This window comes from Neopelma chrysocephalum, unplaced genomic scaffold, assembly GCF_003984885.1.
Source record: "Neopelma chrysocephalum unplaced genomic scaffold, ASM398488v2 Primary Assembly neopelma1_24, whole genome shotgun sequence".
In the NCBI taxonomy this organism is placed as follows: domain Eukaryota; kingdom Metazoa; phylum Chordata; class Aves; order Passeriformes; family Pipridae; genus Neopelma; species Neopelma chrysocephalum.
This window is the reverse complement of record NW_020897693.1, coordinates 50,814,430-50,836,899: the sequence shown is the minus strand read 5'-3', so window position 1 is coordinate 50,836,899 and position 22,470 is coordinate 50,814,430. Positions and strand designations below refer to the sequence as shown.

Here is a 22,470-nt window from a genome sequence, read left to right as displayed (position 1 = left end):
AGGCATATATGACTTCATTCTACCTTTGTGTCTTGGATTTTTTATGGTATTACCATTTAATTGCTTGCACTAAGCCTGTCCAACAATACCATTTAGCGTTAGTAACACTTAGTGTCGTGTCTTCAAAGTGCTTTACAAGCTAATTATGAAATATGTAATTTAAGTGAAAAGAAGCACCTTGGGCTGGGACCTGTGCTGTGTTTGACACAGCCCAGCAGGTGCCTGCAGTGCTGTGCACACTGGGATGAGGAGCCATGTGATTCATGGCAGGGTAAAATCAGTGAGAAGAACATGGAGAGGATAATGTGGGATGGTGTTCTCTGAGGTACAAAAGATCAAGGCTTGATGACTTCTGCTGAATTTGATGGGATGTGGAAGAGCCTCAAGTGATCAAGAGGGGAGTTGAAATAATTCTTCAAGTAGCAGAGTGTGGCTTTGATATTGCATCTTCTTCTCTCCTTGCTTTAACACAAGACTGAAAACTGACAGTCAAAAGTCATAAATCAGTCAGAAATGCTTGTTCCATTTTGAGGATATGCATTACAGTAGCCATAACACAGGAATTAGGAAACTACAGCACAGCCCCAAGGCAGCCCTTTGCCTTCAGCTGTGTCCATGGAGTACCAGACAACTGTGTGACTATACAAACACTAATTAATCCTCAATAAAACAAGTAAAAAAAGTACACAAAGAGCATTCATGGGTTGATTTGTTGCCAGGATGGCAGGAATTGGAGCAGGTGTTTGCCAAGGCAGGGCAGTCAAGTTGTAACCAGCTTTGACTGATGCTTCTGCAAGTCTCAGGCTGCATTCTCAGGCTCCAGCTGAAATGACACTCAAAAAGATGTAGGGTTCATTTTGCCTGGTAAAGAAAAATTTCCTTACAGACAATCAGGGCTCCAAATCTGCAGGGTTTCTTGACACACCTGTTGGTATAAAGAAAAGCTTGAGTAAGTAGGTACATTTAGATTTTTAGCCTTCAAATATAGGACTTCGCTTCCTTCCCTGTTTTAAGTTGGTTGATGTTTTATCAGCACAGACTGAGGAGAAACCCAATGTATCAGCACTGGCAGGAAGTGGCTTTTGGAAAGTTACATTTCTCTTTGGATAGCTGACTGACCTCTGGGTGTGTAAAGCAAAGCTCAGTCTCAATATTTATATCTTCTCACTTTGTGAACTCTACAGCCAAAAGCTATCCAGTATCAAATGGGAAAAATGTAAGGAATTCCTTCCTCTCTCCCCTTCCAAACACCCTATTCTGAAGTGTTAAGAGACCCCCAACTTGCCCCGTGTTCACATAACTGACCCCCATCTGCGCCTCCAGAGTTCTGGCTGAGCAAGGACAGGTGATGCTGCTTCTAAAGCTGAGGACAGTCTGCATCCGGAAGAGAGGGGGAAGATGGTTCAAGCCTGGGATCTGTGCCTGAGGTGAGGGGAGCTTAGCTGGAGGAGGGCTATGGAGGCTGTGCAGAAACTGGAGAGGTCTCCGATGATCTTCTAAATTTGATTTGGGGGTGCTGCAGATCTGCGACAACACTGAAGTATTTTATTTTTTTGTATCACCTGTGGCCGCAAATCCTCCCAGACCAGAAAACGCTTCTTACAACACACAGGTTCTCTTACTTCCAGCACAATTCCTTACTCAAAGCACATGGACACACAGCGCCTGGTGGCCCTGCCTGGCTGTCCGCGATGGGCGGGATGAACAGCGCCGTCCCGGTAAGCGCTGGGAGGGAAAACACCGGGAAACCCCTCGCGCGGCTGGTGAGGACGGGCGCGCGCGGGGAGCCGGGGACCGTCCCCTTCCTCTCTCTGGGGCATCCCACCGAGCGCGGGTGTGCCGGGGGCGTCCCGGCGGGGCGGGAGCGGCACTGAAGACAGAGAAGGCAGCGAGCAGCTGCCGGCGCGGGGGGCGGAGGCTGCCCCGGGAGCGCTCCCGGCGCGGCGGGGGAGGCGGGGCCGGGCCGGGCCGGGCTGCGGGGGCCGCGCCGCCCTCCGGCCCCGGGCGGGGAACGCGCTCGCTCGCTGGCAGCGGCCGGGGCGGGGAGCGCCCGGTCCCTCCTCCTCCTCATCCTCCTCCCCCCGCCCTCGCCGCCGCCACCCGCGCCCGCCGCCGATGCCGGGACTGCGCCCGCGGTGAGTCTGCCCCGCCGGGACCCGCCCGCGGGAAGTTGCGGCGCGGCCCGGCTGCGCCTTTGTGCGGGGAGCGGCGGCGCTGCCGCCCCGGCCCGGCCCCATGCTATCCCCAGCCCCGGCCCCTGCCCCGGCCCGCCGGTGCCGCCGCCCCGCCCGGCCCCGCTCCGGTACCTGCCGCTCTTTGTTCCCCGCCGCCGCCGCCTTTGTTCCCTCGGTGCCGGCGGCACCTTCAGCACCGCCCGCACCCCCCGCGGGATGCCGGGGAGTGCGGGTGGGGACACCCCGCTCCCGGAGCGGGTCCTTCCTCTCCCAGTCCTGCATAAGCCGGGAAAGGGGGGAAAACACCGCGGCGGGAGTTCGCCGGGCTGAGCGGGGGGGAGCGTGGCGGGCTCGGCCGGCGGCGGGAGCGGGTTTGGAGCTTGCTTGGAGCTCGCTTGGAGCTCTCTTGGAGCTCGCTCCCGCCCCCGCGGTCCTGCCCTGCCCTCCCGAGGGGCCGCGCTGCCGGCGGAGCTCCGGCCGGGGCCGGCTCGTCCCGGGGCGGGGGAGCGTGCAGGGGGCGCGGGCAGGTGACCGGCGCTTCCCGCGGGAGCCGTGGGTACCACTTGGAACGGCGTTATCTCTCTGGTTGTGTTTTTGGGAACTGATGGTGGATACTTAGGCAAAGTTCCCGGGTAAAGGAGCAACTGCTTTTCTGGGAGGGACGAGGGAGGCACCGGCATGCTCCCGCCGCTGTGTTTTATTGCCGGGACGCTGCTGCTGCCCTGGATGAAGCGCTGCCCGCTGAGGGCTCCTGCTCTCTGTGCTTCCCGCTGCACATGGGCTGCTTTCTCTTCCCCGCCTTACTACCAGCCTCCCTCCCATCTTTCCAGGGCTCCGGCAGCCGCCTGTTTCCTCTCGGAGCAGTTGTTACGGATCTGTGTTAGTGCGGCCCAAGGGATGCCGCACGTGGAGCTCCCGGTCTGTAACTTGACTTTGTGTCAGGTGCTGTGTTGCGTGGATTTAAGGAAAGGCTCCTTGTCCTCCTTTCACCTCCACAACTAAAGCTGGGCTCAGTCCTATCCCTGTCCTCCCCAAACAGAATAGTGCTTATTCTCTGTTTTTCCTGAGATTTGCTGGAGGCATCGGGAAGTAGAGCAGGTGCACCCTTCTCAAGTTACTCGGAATCTACAGAAAGAAAAGTTTGAGCAAGTTTTTTTGAGTTTCTCACAGCCTTTGTCAGGTCTGTGACTGTGTGCTTCATGCCTCTGCTTCCTCCTTTCAGGGTGCCTCGTGTCCCGCCTGTCCTCTCCCCCTCTTTGCATCATTCCCGCGTTTTCCTCCCTCTCAGCTTGCAGGGCGATCTCCCGTCTCGGGACAGACAGACAAAGACGTAAGTGCCACGTGCGGGGTCTTGGCTCATTGCTGTCACTGTTGGCCAAGCGAACGCAGCCGTAGCTTGGCGGGCACGTCTGTTTATGTCTCTGTGTGAAATGCAATAGCTGCAGGAGGGACGCACACGGCTGCTGGCGCCTGCTGAGCTGTGTCATGGGCTTCGGCCACTTCTGGGGTGGCTTTACAGCTCCGAGAAGGAGCACGGTGGTGGCTGTTAGCACTGCCCACAATAACAGCATCCACACACGCGCTGCCACCTCTTGCTGAAATCAGGGCAGCCTAAATAATTGATTTCCAAGGCAGAAGGCAGCCTGTCATAGCCAGAGAAGATGGGGTGGTGCGCAGTGAGCAGGAGGTGGCAGGGGAGAGGAAGCCCTGGCATCTGCAAGCAGTGGCAGTGGGGACGAGTTGAGGCAGAGAGGGATGGGCAGTGACAATGGAGTTTGGAGGGGTGGTGAAAAACTAGCAGTGACCACAATAATGTATTGCCCTGTACTGATGTGTACAGTGGCAATGTTTGGGCCCCCCTTGTGTGAGATGCTGTACAAACACATATTCAGACGTGTATAAGTTATGTTTGTTCTTTTCTTCTTCATAATGAATGGTAATGAATGATAATTGCTCTTTTATCCTAGTTATCTAGAGAAACATATATTAAAGTTCCTTTATTTAAAAAATTCTTTACAAATAACCTCAGGAAACTATTTGGAAGTGCTGCTGCTATCATACAGTGTTAAGATTTAAGCATGGTGGTTTAAAGAGGGGCAAAGGAGCTGGACTTTGATGATCCTTGTGGGTTCCTTCCAACTCAGGATGTTCTATGATTCAGGATATTCTAAGAAAAGAACTAATTTTTCTTCTATTAAATATGACTAAAAGTTCTTTAAAGTAACTGAGAACTCTGTTGGTGTCAGTAGCACTCAGCCAGTCCTGTAGTGTGCCAGCTATTTTTTATTTATTTGTCAGGCAAAAATTTTAAGCGTAGACACAATGAAGTAATTCAAGGAGCGGCATGCACTGCTGGCTAATGATCTAATAGCTTGAAAATGCTTTATCTCCCTAGCTGTTAATTTTAAGTTTTATGGTATAAGGGGAAGTAACAAAAGAAAAAAAATGTTACTGTTTATTCCTTTGAAGTTTTTGTTCGTGAGTCTTATTTCTTCTGATATGTTTTTGGGAAAAGTTGTTTCATGTTTCAGGAAAAAATTGCTTTGTTTCAGGGGAAAAATGGGCCACAGTTTAGCCCCTTTAGTGGGTTCATGATACACACTGTAAAACCCTTTTACTGGTGATTATTCCATAAACAGTGAGCTCAGCTCCACTTGGTTTCCTCAACATCTGAATATAGAAAGGAAGTAAAGAAAAAGTCCCAAAGAGGGTATGAAGCACCACAGCTTGGGAGATCAGGTATAAAGAGCCTCATTCATTTTGGTTTATCTGTAGTACAGGGATATGCCCTTACTCCATGAATCATCTCCTGACATCTGTTTGCAGCGCTGTTTTCTTAGCAACTGCAGCTCTGTTTTAGATCTGGGCTCTCAATGGTCGGGTTTGTGCCGAAAGATGCAAAGACACAAACCTAACTCTTCCTAGTGAAGCTGTGCCTTTCAGCCCATTTACCCAATTTATTTTCTTCCCTGAGGCACAATAAATACAGGTTTTAAAAGTACCAGCTGAGATGCTTTTTCTGTGTGTGTGTGCAGAGATGCTTATCTGTTGCTTACCACAACTGAAGTGTTTCCCCAACACGATCTGGCAGCGTGGGAGAGGATGGCAATGGGCTGTGTCCTTGCTGCTGTTGAAGGGATGAGCTGTGTGTGCACCATGTTTGCTCTGCCCTTCCCGCAGTTTATTTTGGAGTATCATGGCACTTCTAGATGTGGGAGAGGACGTGGTCTTGGAGGAACGCTGAAAATGTAGCCGGTGATGGCAAGGACCCACTCCTAGCAACGTGCCTGTTTGAACAAGTAGTTGGATTAGACAGTGGGATTATACATGTGGAGCGTGGAGCACTGTATGAGTAACACTTCAGGACCGGATCCATAAGCTGTGATTAAAGGGAAGGTGACATTTCATACACCTCTCACCTAATCTTTCTTTGCCGGAATTTTATCCCTGGCCAGTGTGGGTGGGGGGCTCCTGTTACTGAGACAGAGGTGGCCATGTAGCCACTGGGAGATCCGGTTGATCTGATTTTTGTCATCTGTGCTCTCTGGACTTGGGTCAGGGGAAGGTTTTTACTTCAGCTGATGTGGATGAATTGGTTGGGAGCATAAATATATGTCAGGGAGTGCAAGTGGTATGTCCATACTAAGGGACTGGTGATGTTCACCCCACTCCCTCCTATGCTGACATGCAGTTTCTGCAGAAGGAGCAGGAGGTTATACCTGCAGTAGAACCTACAATTACTGGACTATGAATCAAAAAATATAGTGTGTATTAGCCCATAGGACATGGATCTTTCTGCTTTACCCTTCCTGGACTGACTTGCATTCTGTGGAGCATGAAGGGTGCCAGTAACTGTGTAGGATGACGGTATTTTGGCTTGGGATAATGCTGAGAGGGGAGAGACCCCTGGTGTTTGGAGCATTTTGATTGCAAAAAGATTAGAGAGTGGAGATGGGAAGAATAAATAGTGTTGCTGAATACAGGCCAGCTTCCTGTGACCTTCATGGGTTGCACAAGTCCTGATGTTAGTGAGGGTACAAAGAGACAACCTCTGTAGATCACTTAAATCGCAGTGTTTGCAGCAGGAGGTGAAACAAGGTGCTTCTGTGGAGATGCACAGGGACCATGACAGGGACAGAAGAAGGAGTGGGCATAACACTTCTGTTGAGCCCAGCTACGTGCACAGGAAGGGCTCAGAAAGCTGTGGGGGGGAAAGGGCTGGAGCTGAACAGGCTGTTATCTCCCCACAGGAGGGGAAATGGGGCAGAGCTTTGACTCTGGGCACAACTTTGGTCTCTCATAGGGAGGCATGTTTGCTTTCTAACCTTCCTGCAGCCTGCTGATAACTCCCTACACAATGCAGCTGCACAGATTGGCTTGAGAGGTTTTTAAGGAATTGCTGATCCTGATACAAGCAGTAACATTTGTGTCCAGGGATGAGGAAGAAGAGAAAAGAATACTGCTTGGTTATCTGAGCTTTAAGAGTCAGGCTGCAAGTTCTATCAAAGGAAATGACAATTAAGATGCAAAACAAAACACATGTAATTACTTTCATGGAAGTGTAGGGAGGAGGCAGAAATGTTGGGGTTTGCAGGAAAAAGTTTTGCTTCCTGGATTTTTTGGCCTGCTGGTTTGCAGGAGAAAGACCAGAAGTTGGTGAATGGTGGAGTGAAAGGGTGAGGCAGAGAGGGGATTGAATACATTGGATGTGCCTTGATCTGTGGGATATAGACTGTGTACAACTGGCCATGAAGTGGTGGCAAAGACACTTCAGAAATGGGTTCAGTTCAGTCTGCGTTAGAGACACCTCTTTTTTATGTTGGGTTGGTTTGTGCTGTTAATAACCACCTAAATGATGCAGGGAGAGAAATGAAAGCTGCCCCAAAAGCAGCATGCCTGGCTTTTTGGAGGCTCTTGTATTGTGAGCAACATGCAGCTTTGCTTGCAGGGAGTATTTAGTGAAATATTCAAGTTCAACGACTGAATGAAACTCTTCTAACAAAGCCAAGCCCAAGGGTGAAGGTGGTTGTGTATCATCTGTTTGCAAGGTGTTTCTGGGGGAGGGAAGCACAGAGCCCTTGCACAGTGTGTCTCTGCTGGAGATGCTCTTTCTCACTTCAGTGTAACCTGAGGGGATGCTGCTTTGTTTACTTCCTTTCCCCCATCTTAAAAGTGTGAGATTCATCTTGCCAGACCATATAACATAACTATCTGCATGATAGACAGTTCTCCAGACTCCTTTCATAGTCACTAGAGAGGAGCACGCACTTCTGAGCCATGATTCATCCACACTGAGCTGGACATCTAAAAATACATCGGACAAACTGCCCTAAAAGTGCCTGTTTCTCTCCATTGTTTCTGCAGAGTTCAAACAATGAGCGCACATGGAGGCATCGCTCCTGTAGCTGCTTAGTGTCAGGAGAGCTGAATCTCGGCCAAAGTGCCTCATATCCCAGCAGAGCACCTAGGAGGGCTCCCAGTGTCCTCATTTCCACCAGACTCAGTGTGGGTTGAGCAGTGTAAGGCATTGTGGCTGTACCTGAGGCTGGGGGGCAGACAGCAATGTCCAGTTTAAATCCATCCTCCTCCCCTGGTCGGTCACTGGACTCGGACAAGCCTCGGGCTGGACCCGCAGCCCCAGACAATCTGCTGTAAATAAGAGGCCGAAGGGGATTTGCAGAGTGGCTTTTTCAAGGTCGCACATCAGGTCAGTGGCAGAGGTGGAAGCAATGAGGGCACTGCGGGCTCCCAGGGGTGTGCTCCTTCCCCTGCCCGAGCTCCTTGCAGCTGCCTTGCAATCTGCTGCACTCCTGGGGGCGAGACTGGCTGCCTGGCTCTCGGTGGCGGACAGCACCCGGTAGGTACTCACTTCCTTTGGGTGAAAACCTTCTGCAAAATTATATAGGATCATCCTCTTTTCCCTGTCCTTTGTCTTGCAAAAATCCATACAGCTGAATTACTGTGCATCCACGAGGCTGGCATGGGTGACTGTGTGTGTGCTCCCAGTCACATGCAGCTAAACTTTGGAGTCAATGGGTGACAGTTCAGGCTTGTGGAGACCCAGGACAGCACGTGCGGTTATTCCGTGGTGGTCAAGTGGTGTGTGGAAACCCTTTAAAGAGGCATCTATCACTAAATGCAAAGCTTAGGGAGTTAGAGTCACATAGGAAGCTGTGCCCAGGTCTCCTCTGAAGTGTGGCTGCCACCGCTGTGTTATTTAGCAGCCTGGAAAAGAAATTACCAGTTCTTCTGGAAAAACTTAACTTTTATCTGTACATGTAACCCAGGTAGGCTAAGGATAAAATTTCTCCTCCTCTGCAGAGAACTAGTTTACAGCAGAAAGACTTCTTTTGCTAAATGTGCTGAGTGTCTAGGGAGAGAGTTTGCTGAAGGAATTTGCTTGTGTAGCAGAGATATGAAGCACAGGCAGGTACCAAGTGTTAAACGGATCCTGTGCAAGTCTGATTTCAGACAAATACCAGAACATTCTCCTATCTTTCTTGATACATGAGGAAGAATATGATAGCCATGAAATAGAAAGAACGTGTTGTCTGAGCCAGGATATGATTCCTAAAGTACTTCTTAGGGGGTCTGTGGGTGAACTCCAGGAGGCGAAAGAGATTGCAATTTGATCCCAGAGAGAACAACTGGGGAGAGGAGGGAAAGAGCTAACTATTAAATAAGAGCTGGGAGAAAAGCCAGTCTCCAAAAATAAACGTTAAAGATCAATTCCAGGTATTTCCTGGCATTGTCATTCTGCTTCATCCACCACTTGGACTGTAACAAACAGTTTCACAGTTAGCAGGCTGACAGGTTTAGAGTTGTTTGGTGGGTTTTTTAAAAGGAAAGAAGTGTCTGATAGACTGTTTGCAGCATTGTTTCTTACGCAGAACTGGGTGGGAAGTTGGTGATGAAATACTCCTGGGATGGAGAAAGCAGAGCTTGTTGTTGTAAAAGGCAATCAAGAGCAGAGCTGGCTTCATTTTGGAAAAGTGAAAAATCTGGATTTTCTTCCCAGTTACGTGGCCAGGGCACCTTGGGAATTCCTAAGTGGGAGGAAGTGGTGATCTGTGCAATGTAGCGTGAGCAAACACGGTTCCTGCAGAGCAGTTGTGCCTTAATAGTGCTGTAGGTAGCCTTGGAATGGCTTTACAGATAACGTTGGTGAGCGAAGGCATCACCTTTGCAAAGCCTGGAGGTGACTCTCAACATGTTTCTTCTTGCAAAAATTCTGCAAAAAGCCAGTCCAGGAGTTTACTGTAACGGGGTTGTGAGGAAGTTGAAGCATATCCTGTTCCAAGGGCCTGTGCTGGTGATCACACACCATCTCCCTGCTGGAGTTTTGTTCAGGACAGTGGCTCCAGGAGGTGCGTCCCTGCAAACTGTACAGGAACACCCCTCAGTGGGCTGGAGTTGGCTTGGGCAGGAGCTGTGGCTCGTGTCTTACCTCACCTGCTTGGCCCTGGCCCGGGAGAGGATGGTAGGGCAGCTCTGCTTACGCAACTTGTGCTCAGTTGCTTGACTGAACTTGTCTATAAGTAGCTTTTGTGTTAGTAATGCTGGTGCCTTTCAGCGAGGGAGATGCACGGGGCTCACGGGCATTCGTCCTGGTTTGTCTCCGTTCTAAGAAATCCCGATTCTCAAAGAAAGCAGCTTGAACACTCCATAATTCAGATTTGGATGAGGAGACACTGTCATCCTGCCTGTGCAGAAGGGGAATGAATGCGTGATACGAGTAAGGCATCCTTTAGTTTGGGCTCTTTCTGATTTGGAGTACTTGGCTTTGCAATTGCAACTGATTTTACTTTTTTAGATTTTGTATAGCAAGAACAGTTTATTGTAACAGGTTCCTGTGTAGCACCAAGTTCTTTCTCTTGGGCTATGTGCTTTTTGGCTGTTTGGTCCTTTCTGGCATCAGCACTGGTAAGAATAACAGTGTTTGGCCTGGTTTTCACCATACACAAAAAGTTACTCTGCAGGCTTGAAACGATGCTATAAATCAGAGATTTAGGTTTGTGGCTTGTTTTTTTTTTCTTTCCCCTAAAGCAACTAATTCTTTAAAAACAAAGAGAAAGACATTTTATATGTCTGAAGCAGTAAAGAAAGTGTTTTCCTTAGTGGAGAGGGTCCTGCTCTGTCAGCGTGGGAGACGCCACTATCGAGGGGCCCCTTTCATGTGTGCGAAACCAGCACAGGCACACGAATGTGCAGGCTGTGATTGTAGAAAGGCTACTCTGCCCACAGACCTTGAACTACGTGGGACAGAAAGCGTAAAACAAACAAACAAGACCCTGACTAGCACTCTGAGGGGAATTTTCAGCTGGAAGAATTATAGGGACATGAAAAAATCACTCTTGGGAGAGGCGGCCCCTCCAAGTCAGAGCAGAGGTGTGCTGGGGGAAGAGCAGTAGTTTGCATTGCTGTAGCCTCGACTGGACATGCTTGAGGGAGAAGCTGATGAATTCACAGCTGCCAGGATAGGACCTATCATTTAAATTTTAATTTGCCCTTCAAATTTGGCAAGCTTCATTTGCCGTTTGCTTGACAAATCTCTCTTTTGTGTTCTCCTTGCCCGCGCAGAACAGCGAGCGCTGCCGGAGAGAGCTACTTGCAGTGGATTCCTTTTCTCTGCTATATTTAGTGATCAAAACATGTTCGTGATCTTTGCAGGAATACTGCCAAAGCAGATAGGTTTAGCATGAGACATGCCCTTTCTCTTTTGGCTCCCAGATCCACATTGCATTTCACTTTCCTCCCCTTTCCCGACACCGTCAATGGCTCTGTCTGCTGGTCTGTTGTGCAAACATTGCACTGCTGCTTCCAGGGTTTTTGCTCAATTAGAACAAGTCCCTGGTTTAGTGAAAACTCCTGTGTTGAGATTGCCACTATCCCTAGCTTTCCCTTTTCTAAATTTCCTGAAAGAGCAGATTACTGCTCTTCAGGAAGATCTTTCTGAGCAGCCTTATGATTTAATTGAGAAACTCCAGGCTTTTTATTGCTTAGGCGAGCTTCACTCAACAGGATAATGTTTGTTAACCATCTGACTATTTCATTTATTTGGGGAAAAAGGGAAATGGGAAGGCAGTGGAAAGGAAACATTTGTATCCCTTCAAAGGCAGAATATTACTAGGAACCTGATTCTTACTAATATAATGTCATTAATGCAAAGCAGGTGTAATTATTATATATTGCTGTTTTAAATACCTTTTAAATACCTTTAGCATGTAAAGTGGCTCCAGTGTTAATGGAAATCTGGCTGTGAGTCTCTTTTAAAACACTAACCAAAGAATTTCAGTTGCAATCCAGGGGAAGGAAAGAAACACTTGTAAATAAAAAGAATTTCTTGCAGTGCCTTTTGCTTGGTTAAAACAGGCAGTGTTGTGCAGTTCATTCTGATCAGGCATGAGAGCTGAACTTGCTCTGATTGCAGGCATTTCCCACCCCCTTCCCTTCCCTTCCCAACTGTAAAATCTGACTCAGGGCCAAGAAGGCTGAGGAAGGGCCATGACGAGCTGTGTGTGGCTTTTGCAATGGGAACTGCCCAGCTAAAGGTCAGAGGTCTGTCTGCGCCCTGCGGCGCCGGCACTGCCATGGCCACGCTGCTCCCTTTCCCCCTGCTGAAAGGAGACCAGGCAGAGTGTGGCTACTCAGGGCTGTGCATGGCTACAGGCCTTGCCTGAGCCCAGTAGCCAGGGCAGGGGGTCAGGTAGAGGCATCTGTCATGTGAACGTGGAGAAAGGCTTCTAGGAGTGAAATGACAGCAATGACCATCTTGTTGCCTGCGTTCCTAGTTAACTGAGCGTGTAGGAAGAGGTCGTGTTTATGCACTGGATGTGCTTCCCAGGTAGGGCACAAATCCGGAGCCAGGCTGTGTTTCTCATGTTGTTTTTACGATAACCCTTCCCCACAGCCCCGTTATCTGCGGGAAGCGGCCTTGGGGCTGCAGCGGCCGGCGCAGGGCTACAGGGAAGTGAGACTGACCCCTGCTCTGGAAAAGCTTTTCCATTCTGGCCTCATGGCAACACATGTGGCTTTTTGCACATAATTGGAGGCTTCTGGGCATTCCACAGGTGGATTTGGGCTGGGATGTGCTCATGGGCTTTGTGTTTTGGAGGTTGAATCGCTGCCCAAACCCTCGGTTTTGATGGAGTCATGAAGTCACCGTGGTATTTTATCCTGCACACAGTGGACCCAGGGGTGATAGAGGGGCATGGCATCGGTTTCTCAAGCTCCAGGCATTCATCACTCACCCTTTTTACATTAACTGTGATTTTGAGTTCTGAACAGTTCTTGTTTTTATTAACAATGTGAAAAGTCTTGGAAGCCAGTTGAAAACTGAATGTTTTCTGCAACTTTAGTAAGTATGCTTTGGCACTGCCTTTCCACTTGGGAACAGATAAATGTGAAGGTAGGCTCTTATTCTGAGGGCAAGTAATTGCATCGTGCACCTCCATGGGCCAACCTTTGTGGCTGTGTGAGCAAGGCTTAGCTCTGTTAATAAAAGCATTTCTGTGTATGTGTTAACAGCAGCATGGAGTTAGTGCAGTTTTCAAACCGTGTAATTGTACCAGGATGACTGATATATTATCACCCCCTCTCAAAAAAAAAAAAAAGAAAATGTCAAGAAAGACACTTTCCTAACTGTGTTTTTAAATTGATTAATGCAATGAGAAGATCCATTGTGCTTCTGTAACAGGAAGCATTACTGGTGTGTAAATCAAAGACAAACCAGAAACTTCTGCTGGCCTTAAAAAGTTGTGTGGCTTTTGTATACTCATATGCTTGTCCTGGCAAGTTTTCAAAAAGTATAAATAGATCACTGGGAAGTCCCTGCATAACAAAAATGTACTGCTTCTGATTGTCATAAATAAACTAATAAGAGATGTCTTAGTCTTGCAGCTCTTGTTCTTTGGAGGAGTCCTTACTTGTGCATATGGTTCAGGAACATCAGTTCCCATGAGACAAGACTATTTCTGTGGCAGTGGGGTGCAGCTTTGTGTCCAGCCCTGAATCTCCTGAAGATCTTGTGCTCTCTGGGCTTGGTCTCTTGCAGGTCTGTCTGATGCTCTCTTGTCTTGGTTCTATCTCAGCAGAGTTGTTCAGTCTTTTCCAAGCTTTTCTCTTTTTGATTCCTTCATCTCTACTTCATCAGCTACTGAGAGCGTAGGAATACCCAAGGCCAGACTTGTTTCAGCATCATCCCAGGCAGTGCAGAGTCTGTCTGATGCCACATGCACTAAACTGAGTTATTAGAAGACTGGCTGATACCCATCTGACCGCTGTGGGGTATTATGTAGGATCAGAAGGCTATAGCCTCTTTTCTGTATCACCTTCAAAGGGATGGAAACCTAATGGAAGCACTTTTCTTCCTCCAGGGAAGCAAAGAGAGTATGTCATTATTGCTTACTGGATGATGGCAAATAATTTTTTTTTCTGCCAGACAGAGAGAAGTTGTCAGTTCCTCCAGTGGGGAAGTCAAGGTGGATCTGTCAGTGGTGCTGTCCTGATTTTTGCTTCCTGAGAATCTGGCTCTGAAGGGAAGGGGGTCAGTGTGTTTGCTGTGTGATCCTGTTCCAGCTGTGGACATGATACAATCTGAGTTGGCCCATAAGAACAATGTTGGCAAACACTTTAAATGTGGAAAGGATGAGCTTCGGTCTGGAGTAGGGCCTTAAGAAAAAAGAGTATTTAAATGCAAAGATCTTGGAAAATGCGTGCTTTAAGTAGACCTTTCTCCCCACCCCTGACACTGAGTGAAAAAATGGTGAAACCCTTGTAAATGAAGTGTTGAGGAGAAAGCAGGACCATCAAACTGAAGTGCTGTGTGAACTTGTCAGGCTTAACAGAGGTGTGAGTACATCGGAATTGAGGGAAGAAGAAAATGTTATTAAAAAAGGAAAACCAAGCCAACTCGATGTAAGGGGTTTTCTGTGATATTTTTTTTAGGTCATACTGTCATAATTTGGATGCCAGCGATTTACCTTTAGGGAGGCTGTGACAGACTTATAGAAAGATAGTTTGCCGAAAGAAGGTGGCTCAGCAGCACTTTGCAAGGCTCAAGACTTGCACCTCTGAATGTTACTGCTTCCTTCTGAATGAAAAATAAATGGAGATCTTTGTTAACAGCCAAAAAGGAGAGGGTCTTCAGTCCATCAGCATTGTGGAGCTCCACTTCCTTTGGACTGGTTCACCAGAGATAAAAATCTGCTGTTTCTGTTCATGACGTTGGCTTGGCTGAGCACATGAGTAATAATAATCTGTTGCTAGGAACAGACTTCAGTTTACATGGAGAGGCCTCTCTGGAGGGAAAGTCTTTGAGTCCCCTAGTGGGTCATAAATAATCAGTGGCACTTCAAAGGAGGAAAAGTAAAAACAAGCGGTTGGAGATGCCATGCAAAGATGTCTGCAACCCCTATTGCAACACCAGTGGAAAGCATGTAGCCAGCATAATTGGGAAAATATGGGGCATGTGTCTGCAAAGGCAAAACCAATGAAGCCAGGATTTACTAACAGTGGGTTATAATATTCACCTACCTCTAGCTGGGCTTGTTTGCAAGGTATCTGCTGCTTTCAGCTTTAAGGAGTGCATAACCGAGCTAATTTCATGCCATATGATTTTTCAGGATTGGCTCATGGGGAGGGCCGTGAGGGCACATCTGTACAGGGACATGCAAGAGTTACCTGTAAACTCTAGGGCTAAAAATGCTCTTGCAGTCTGGGACAGTATGGAAATCACATCAACTAGTTTACCTTGCTTCCTAAATACTGTGCACACCTGTTTTGTACAAGTAACTTTATATAATTAATAAAATACATTTTTTCTATTTTAACTGTAGGTACTTACATTTTAACTGTAGTTACATTGTTTTGGAAATGGCAGTGGTCTCACCCTAAGGAGTGTACTGTGTAACTGCTGGTTTTATCCTACAGTGAAATCTTACCATCTGTGGTACTTGGACCAGCTGAAAGCCAAGGCTTGCAAACCACCCTGATCTGAACTAATGTTAAGGCTGTGAAATCCTTTCTAATGAATCCTCTAAATCCATCTGAAACTTTTTGCCCCCTTTCTTCTGAGACAAGAATATCCGTATAGAGACCATGCTTAAGAAGAGCATCTCTTAGGTCTCATTAGGACTTAAGCCTTACTGGAGACAAGGTATTTAAATCAGTGTTGTTTCTTCTTATGATAATGGAATGTAAAGCCTGGTTATGATTATTTTCATGTTAGTTCCTTGAGATTTCCAGTCCACTACCTGCTCTTAGGTTTCTCTTTTATCAATGTGCCTGTTTTTATGTTAATACTCGGGATTTTTGGTACTCTGCCGGCTAATTTCAGCTGAATTTGGGAAAGGAAGATAAATTCAAGTTGAACTGATGTGATGCAACTGTGCTGATATAATTTCCACTGATGTTTTTAGGTGCCCATTGTGGAAATAGCTGGGGAGGTAAGGGAAGGAGTTGAGTCTTATGAGTGCCCATATCATAGGGAAAAGCTTTTGTTGATGGTTGAACCATCGGAGCTGCAGGTTGAGCCCAGGTGGTCAAGAATTTGCTCCTTTGGAGAACATAATGGAAAACTTTCCTCTTGAGGAGGACATTACTAATGCACCTTTCTTGTGTGATTTCTCCTGTGTTGAGGAAAAGATGAGCTTGCACAAGAGCTCTGGTGCAATTCATATAAGTTAATCCACAGGAAACGAATCCATTGGAAATAAGGTCCCAGTATTCCTGCAACTGTCTTTGACCCTGCGATACTTCACAGGTTATCCCAAGGTGTAAGTAGTTAATGCTTTCCTGTGTTAATGCTAGACTCTCCAGAGAGAGAAAGACAAGGTCATTCTCTTCACCTTCCCTTTTATCCCCACTGAAAAGGTGTCATTTGAAAGCCCTTGATTTATTTTCAACACCATAGGTGTATGTTTCCTTGTTGTCCAGCATTTCATGGAAGTGAAGGATTTGGTTTAGCTCTGCAGTCCATTGAGTTGTTACGAACAAAGCAATTGACTTAAATATGAAGTAAAGAAGATGATCATTTCTACTGCCTGAGAAAAGCAGTGCTGAGCTGTCTTACCCACAGCTTGATGCTTTTAGACTCTTCAGAGGCTGCAGTGTTATAGTTATACTTCATATGCTTTATTTGAATGAAATTTGGGGCAGGGAGGAGGACAAAGTGACTACCATATTGTCCCTGTATAATCCCTTCTCAGACAATCTGTACTTTTAAAGACGACTAATCCTTGCAGGTGTGTCCTCCAAGAGTGTGTGTGTGTTGTGTCTCCCTTTCAAAGCAGCGGTGGAGTCTTCTGTTGGGGCAGGGCAAAATGTATGTGCTGTGTTGGATGGTGAATTGAGGGTTTCAGGGACATGAAAGGCTTAGCATAAAATTTACCTGTTATTTACCAGTGTGTTTTCATAACCTGCACTGTGGATTTGTTGAGGGGATGTCTGTGTTTAAAGAAAGAAGTTTTAAAATTCCCATCCTTTTGGGAAGGAGGCCATAAATTGACTTTAAAAGAAAATGAGAGCGTACGCATTTCTTCATTTGTTTGTGTTCTATGATCATGTGCTGTAATTTAAGTTAATTAATTAATAAATTAAGCAACTTAATTAAAGTTAATTCATGCTTTAGAGCTCAACATACGTTCTGCTTAGAAATGCTGGAAGTTTTATTAGCTTCATCTACTTCAATGCTTAAAGATCTGAACTGAGATTGGGGTCCCATCACATGAAGTCCAGTACAAGCACATAAAAGGACACACTCTGTGCTCTGTGGTTGCTGTAGCTGGCACAGGATGGAGACAAAGGAACAACAGTCGCAGAAAGGTTAAAAATACATTTTGTGTTGTTCATGAAGCATCCATCAATGTTGTTTATGGCTCTTGCATATTTTTTAAAAGTGGAATTTTAATGCCAAATCCTGCTCCCTTTCTCTGATCTGTGGTCCCAGTGACTTTAGCATCATGCAAGTTAGGTGAACATGACTTGGCTCTGTCTGTGCCATCATCACAAATTTGGATGCTTTGAAGTTGAACAGATATGTATGTTTCTACTCTTGGGGAGTTTTGTGCTGCATTTGTGCCTTTAAAAGAAAATCCTTAAATAGTACTTAGTTTAAAATAAAATGAAAAAAATTAGAATAAACATGTTAAAGACGAAAAGAGCAAGCATTGCCACTGGTGTTGAGTGTATACACATGTACACAGTTTTGGGGATATCTTGCTTGTGGATTTTCCCAGTGTGGCAACGGTGGGTACTTCTTCCTTTACTTAGATACCCAATTTGAGTTCTAACCTTAGGTCCAAATTCAGGCAGGCCCATTTATTTCACCTGCAGATTCACTGTTCCCCAGGATTTACTATTTCTTCAGTATCTCTGAGGGTCTGCAGTTGACCACTGGAAAATTCAAGGTGGCGGGAATGCAGCTACTATCCCTGTGTCCTGGGAGAAAAAAGCAACAGACCTAACGAGGTGGTTTGGAATTTACCTACATACTTCCCATTTGGGTTATTTGTCATTGCCTTCAGGGTGGTGATCAGAAAATAATATTCAAGACTTAGCGATACCCAAAAGATATTAAAGCCACTTGACATTTTGCATTTTCAGACTTTGGGTTTGTATTGCTTTATCTTGAGAGAAAAAAAGAAAAAGGAGTTCCCCAGGAAAGATTGCATCACCTCGGGCATAGGCAGCACTGCTGGGTTCTTGCTCAGCCCTTGCCCTTGCTCAGTTCCTGTAAGATCCCAGTGTTTATCCTAGAATCATAGAAGGCCAGGTTGGAAGGGACGTCAAGGATCGTCTGGTCCAATGTTTCGTGATAAATTCACGGTCCAGACAAGATGGCACAGCACCTTGTCCACCCAAATTGTAACAGTGCCAATGTTGGGGAATCCACCACTTCACTGGGGAGATTAATCTAGTGGCTGATTGTTCTCACTGTGGAAAATTTTCCTCTTGTGTCTAATCGAAATCTCCACAGCAATAACTTGTACCTATTACCCCTCATTTTTTCATTGTGACTCCTTCTAAAAAGGGAGTCTCCATCCTCTTTGTGGGCACCCTTTAAGTACTGGAACATGGTAATAAGGTCTCCTCTCAGCTTTCTTTCCTCAAGGCTGAACAAACCCAATTTTCTCAGCCTTTTGTTACACATGAGGCCTCCCTGTCCTGGTCATCTTTGTGGCTCTTGTCTCTCCAGCCTGTCCACATAATTTTTTGTACATTGGGGTCCCAAACTCAACCCAGTATTCCAGGTGTGGTTTTGACAAGTGCTGAGCAGAGAGGGAGGGATAAGAACTTCTTTATCTCTGCTGGTGATGCCCTTGTTGATGCTGCCCAGCATCTTGTTGGCTTTCTTGGCTTTCTAGAAATCTTACTAATTCCATCCTAACCTCAAGGCTTGGCTTGTTTCTCCATCATGTTCTCGTGCCTGCCAAAGATCAAATTAGTCCTTTTCCTCCTATTTTTGCTAGGCTAAGCAAGCCAAACTCTTATAAAATATGTTTTTCTTTTTCTCTGATCATCTAGACAGGTCTCACCTTTACCTGTCCCAGCTAGAACTCTCCTGAATCTGGTGCCTTGAGCTGTAGTTGTAAGTTGGTGGTGACTTACAGAAGCGCTGCATACCCCAGCAGTTGGAATCAGTGCTTCAGTCATGTGAGCTAATATGTATTTCTCTGGAAAACCAGGAACTTTCTTCCCCCCTTTATTCTCTCTGTGCCTTTGCTTGTCATCAGTAAAGTGATGCCTTGTGGTGGGGGGTTGGACTAAGTGGGGCTTTTCATCCCAAGCTGCTCTGTAATTCTAAATGTAGGCAATAACCCCTGGTATCATGTAGGTGCTGCAAATGTGAATTGATTGATGTTTGTGAAGTCTTCAGATGCCAGGGTGGTGAGTGCCATAGAAAAATTTTGTGAGGAGCTCAATAATCCTGTCATCACAGCAGCTCTTGGATAAAGCACAAGGACACACATTGTTCAGGGTGAGGAAAAGAAAATATTATATTACTCCTCAAGAAATGCATGTTGTCCTTTCTGTGCAGTGAAGGAGACAGGGAGTGAGGAAAAATAGTATGGAGTGGAGTAAACAAAGGCTGCCTCGTGATTCATGTGCACAAGGGAATGAATGTAAGAATTTCTCTGGCATTCTTTAATGTTGTATTTCCTGACTCATCTATTCACGCCCTTTATTTTGACATATACTTGGTGGATGAGTTATTAATATATGGTGTGGAAATCCTTGTACTTCTGGTGAAAAGGTTACAGTTGTTTAGGTAACAAAGCTTGGTTAAGGGTGAGCCCTTATTTAATTTTCAGCTTAATTTCTTTTTGAATTTGTTTAACTTTTAGATTCTTGATAAAATTGAGTCTGTATCTTAAACATCCAGTTTTTCCTACAGTGGCAAATTGAACAATATAGCTACTACACTACCAGGAACACTGTTAGGTTTTTAAGAAAGGTAAAGCATGTAATTTTCTAAAGTTGCATTAGTGATTGGGGAGGTACCCATGGAGGGGAAAATGGAGGAGCTGGGAAAAGAAATTCCTTCAGGGGTGTTGAGAAGTAGCAAAGGCATCAGACAGGGACAGCAGTTGTGTTGATTCTCATATGATAACCGCTGCTTTTTCATTTCACCTCAGTCTTTCTGGATTCTGACTAAATTGTCTCCAGTCTGCAACAATTATGCAGGCAGGAAGGGAGATCTGAAAAGTTCAAAGATTAAAAAGATGAGGTTTGGCAGTTACAAGTCTGCAGAAGGTACTGTGAGCCTTGGCTTTCTGAAAGAAAGCAACTGTGTTTGAATTTTCCTAATCCTAGTGCTTTTGTTTTCATGGCAAGACCCACTGGGATCCATGGTTTGTATTGGCCGCTATTAAAAAAGAGTCAAAGGAGCAATAGGAACTTTTCCTGCAGTAGGAAAAGTTGCTTTTCTGTATAAACTGAGGAGACAACTGACTGAGGGAAGAAAACCCAAAACAAAACACGTGTCTCGGCGCCACATCATCCTTGAGCACCATCAATTTTTATGTAACACTGTACTGATTTTTGGGTTTTTTTGATATCATTTCAGTTTAGAAATCGATTAAAGAATCTGCATAGAATTCAATATGGCATCAACACAGTCATCTGCCTCAACAGAGGAGCCGGCTTCCTCTGAAATAGATGATCTCCAGCTATCGCTGCAGGGTAAGTGACCATAGTTTTCTGTGCCTTTTTAATTTAGATTTTTGTCGTAAATCTATGACCATGTGTACAAGTTGAAGGAAATTCTGAGAAACCCGTATATATAACTGTACCCTATGATGGGTATAGTTAGTTCATGTCAGTGCTTCTTTGCAGATGTTTCTGTGTTTCATGAGAGACGCTTCAGCTCTCACAGTATTCCTCCTGATATTTTCAGATCTGTTGCGTTTTTTTGATACAGATGTGCTCACTGGTTCTTATGTTTTGTTACTTGGAATACATGTTGCTGTAAACTTTTTTTCAAAGGAACCACCAGCATGAAAACAGTTAAGCCATTTCATTAGTTTCCTTGTTTTCAATTTGCTGACAATTGGCTGGTTGCATTAAGCTGTCTTAATGAAGCCATTAACTACAGTACTATTTTATTTTATTTGTTTTTCTGTTTTTACTGCTATATCCCCTGCAAGTGGAGATAATTTTTGTGGCTTCTAAACAAATTTCTTATGGGTCAGAGTCTTTCATCCTTGTCTTGCCATGAGTTATAAATCTTTAAGGAAGTTCTCACTGGCTGATTTTTACTTGTTCCAGTTTAATGGCGTCTGCCTGGACAGTTAAGTGATGATGAGTGTATCCAAGCTGGCCTCTCAGATAGGCTTTTTGGATTTTCCTAATCACATGTTGAATTTCCTTCTATAAGAATTTTCTGGGAAGGTTGACTTTTCATCTGAACATATTTATGGAGGCTGTCAAGAAGGCTAGTCCAGGCAGCAGAGGACTAGCCCTGCTGGAAAACAGGTTTTTAATGTGCTTAGAGCCTGATTATTCTACAGTGGATGGGCTAACTCATGTTTCCGCAGCGATATTTCCTCTTAACTCACTTGCAGTGAAATTTCTATGGTGCTTAGTTGAGAGAAAATATGTTTAAAACAGATGGTGCAAAAGAATATTCTGCCAAGTCACTTCTATGATCTGTATTTGCACTGATGTTGTCATTGGAGCCATGTGTTGTGACGAGTGGGTGTTAATAGTGGTCTAAAGCCAAAGCGTCTTTAATGGTGAATTTTCTTCCGTTTTGCTTCAGTGTTACATTGTCAGGAGAACGAGCAAAAACTTGTAGCAGACAGGAGCCAGTCTGACTGTTGCACCGAGCACATCTTGTCAGACACACATTTGTTGTGCCAGTCAAACTCAGCCTTTGGTAGAAAGACTGAGGCGGCTGTTGTCGGGAAACAGATTTGGAAAACACTCTGTAGCTCTAAGGCAGAATTAAAGTTACCTGCAATTTTAGGATAGGGTTTTACTTTGAAATTCATGTGTTTTTCTGAAAAGTCAAATTGGTGTTTGTGTTGAATTAGAGTTGATGGGTTTTGGTTTTTTTTTTTGGTCAATATCTCATTGAAGGAGCCCTGCTTAGTAAAACTGACATGACTGTAGTTCTTTGCTGTGATAATTTGAGCTCCCAGATTACGAAATGAACACACTGCAAATCTGGGGCCAAGATGTCTGTGCCTGGCTGTTGTAAAACATCCAGAGACATCCCTTAGAAGTGACATAAGCAGTTTTTGTGATGATTAAAGATACAACAAATGGTACCGACACGTTTTGTTGGTGGAGCTGTGGCTCTGCAGCATCTGCTCAGGGTCAAACAAGCAAATGGCAATACAGCCGTGAGGAAGCACCAAAGACACGCTCCCTGACATGACATGTAGGAACCATTAGTAGCTCTACTCGCAGCTCTGTGGTGGCAAAGGTCAACTAAGAATAATAGGGTCACAAGGAAACAGGTTTTTCCATTAATAGCAATCTTAGGATGAGATTTGCAAAGCAACCAGAGACATCGATTGATTTAAATCTTCAGGTTCACCCGAAGAAGTTGTAGAGATACCTCAGATTCAAGGAATAGCTGCTTATAATTGTCAGAAAAGCAGCTTATATTTTGTGTGACTGAAAATGGATGTAAAAATTATGATATACTTTTCACATTGCTAGGATATAGCTTCAAAGAATATGTCCAGCCTTGTATAGCGGTGTAATGGGAGACATACATAAATAGGGAAAAGCAGGAGTGGGATCTAGTCTGGATGTAGTCTAGATCTTGCTCATATTTTAATCTGCT

The 22,470-nt window shown here is 45.6% G+C and overlaps 1 protein-coding gene across 1 annotated transcript in view; it reads left to right on the top strand.

The window, feature by feature from the left end:
• Positions 1 to 2,114: 2,114 nt before the first annotated feature.
• The window catches only part of SYNE2 (spectrin repeat containing nuclear envelope protein 2), a 181,335-nt gene continuing 160,979 nt past the window's right edge, over positions 2,115 to 22,470 (top strand). The window contains exons 1-2 of the mRNA XM_027674160.1: positions 2,115 to 2,135; positions 20,242 to 20,357. Of these exons, the coding sequence (XP_027529961.1) occupies positions 20,279 to 20,357 (79 nt within the window). The 5' untranslated portion in view covers positions 2,115 to 2,135; positions 20,242 to 20,278. The remainder of the gene's footprint in view (positions 2,136 to 20,241; positions 20,358 to 22,470) is intronic.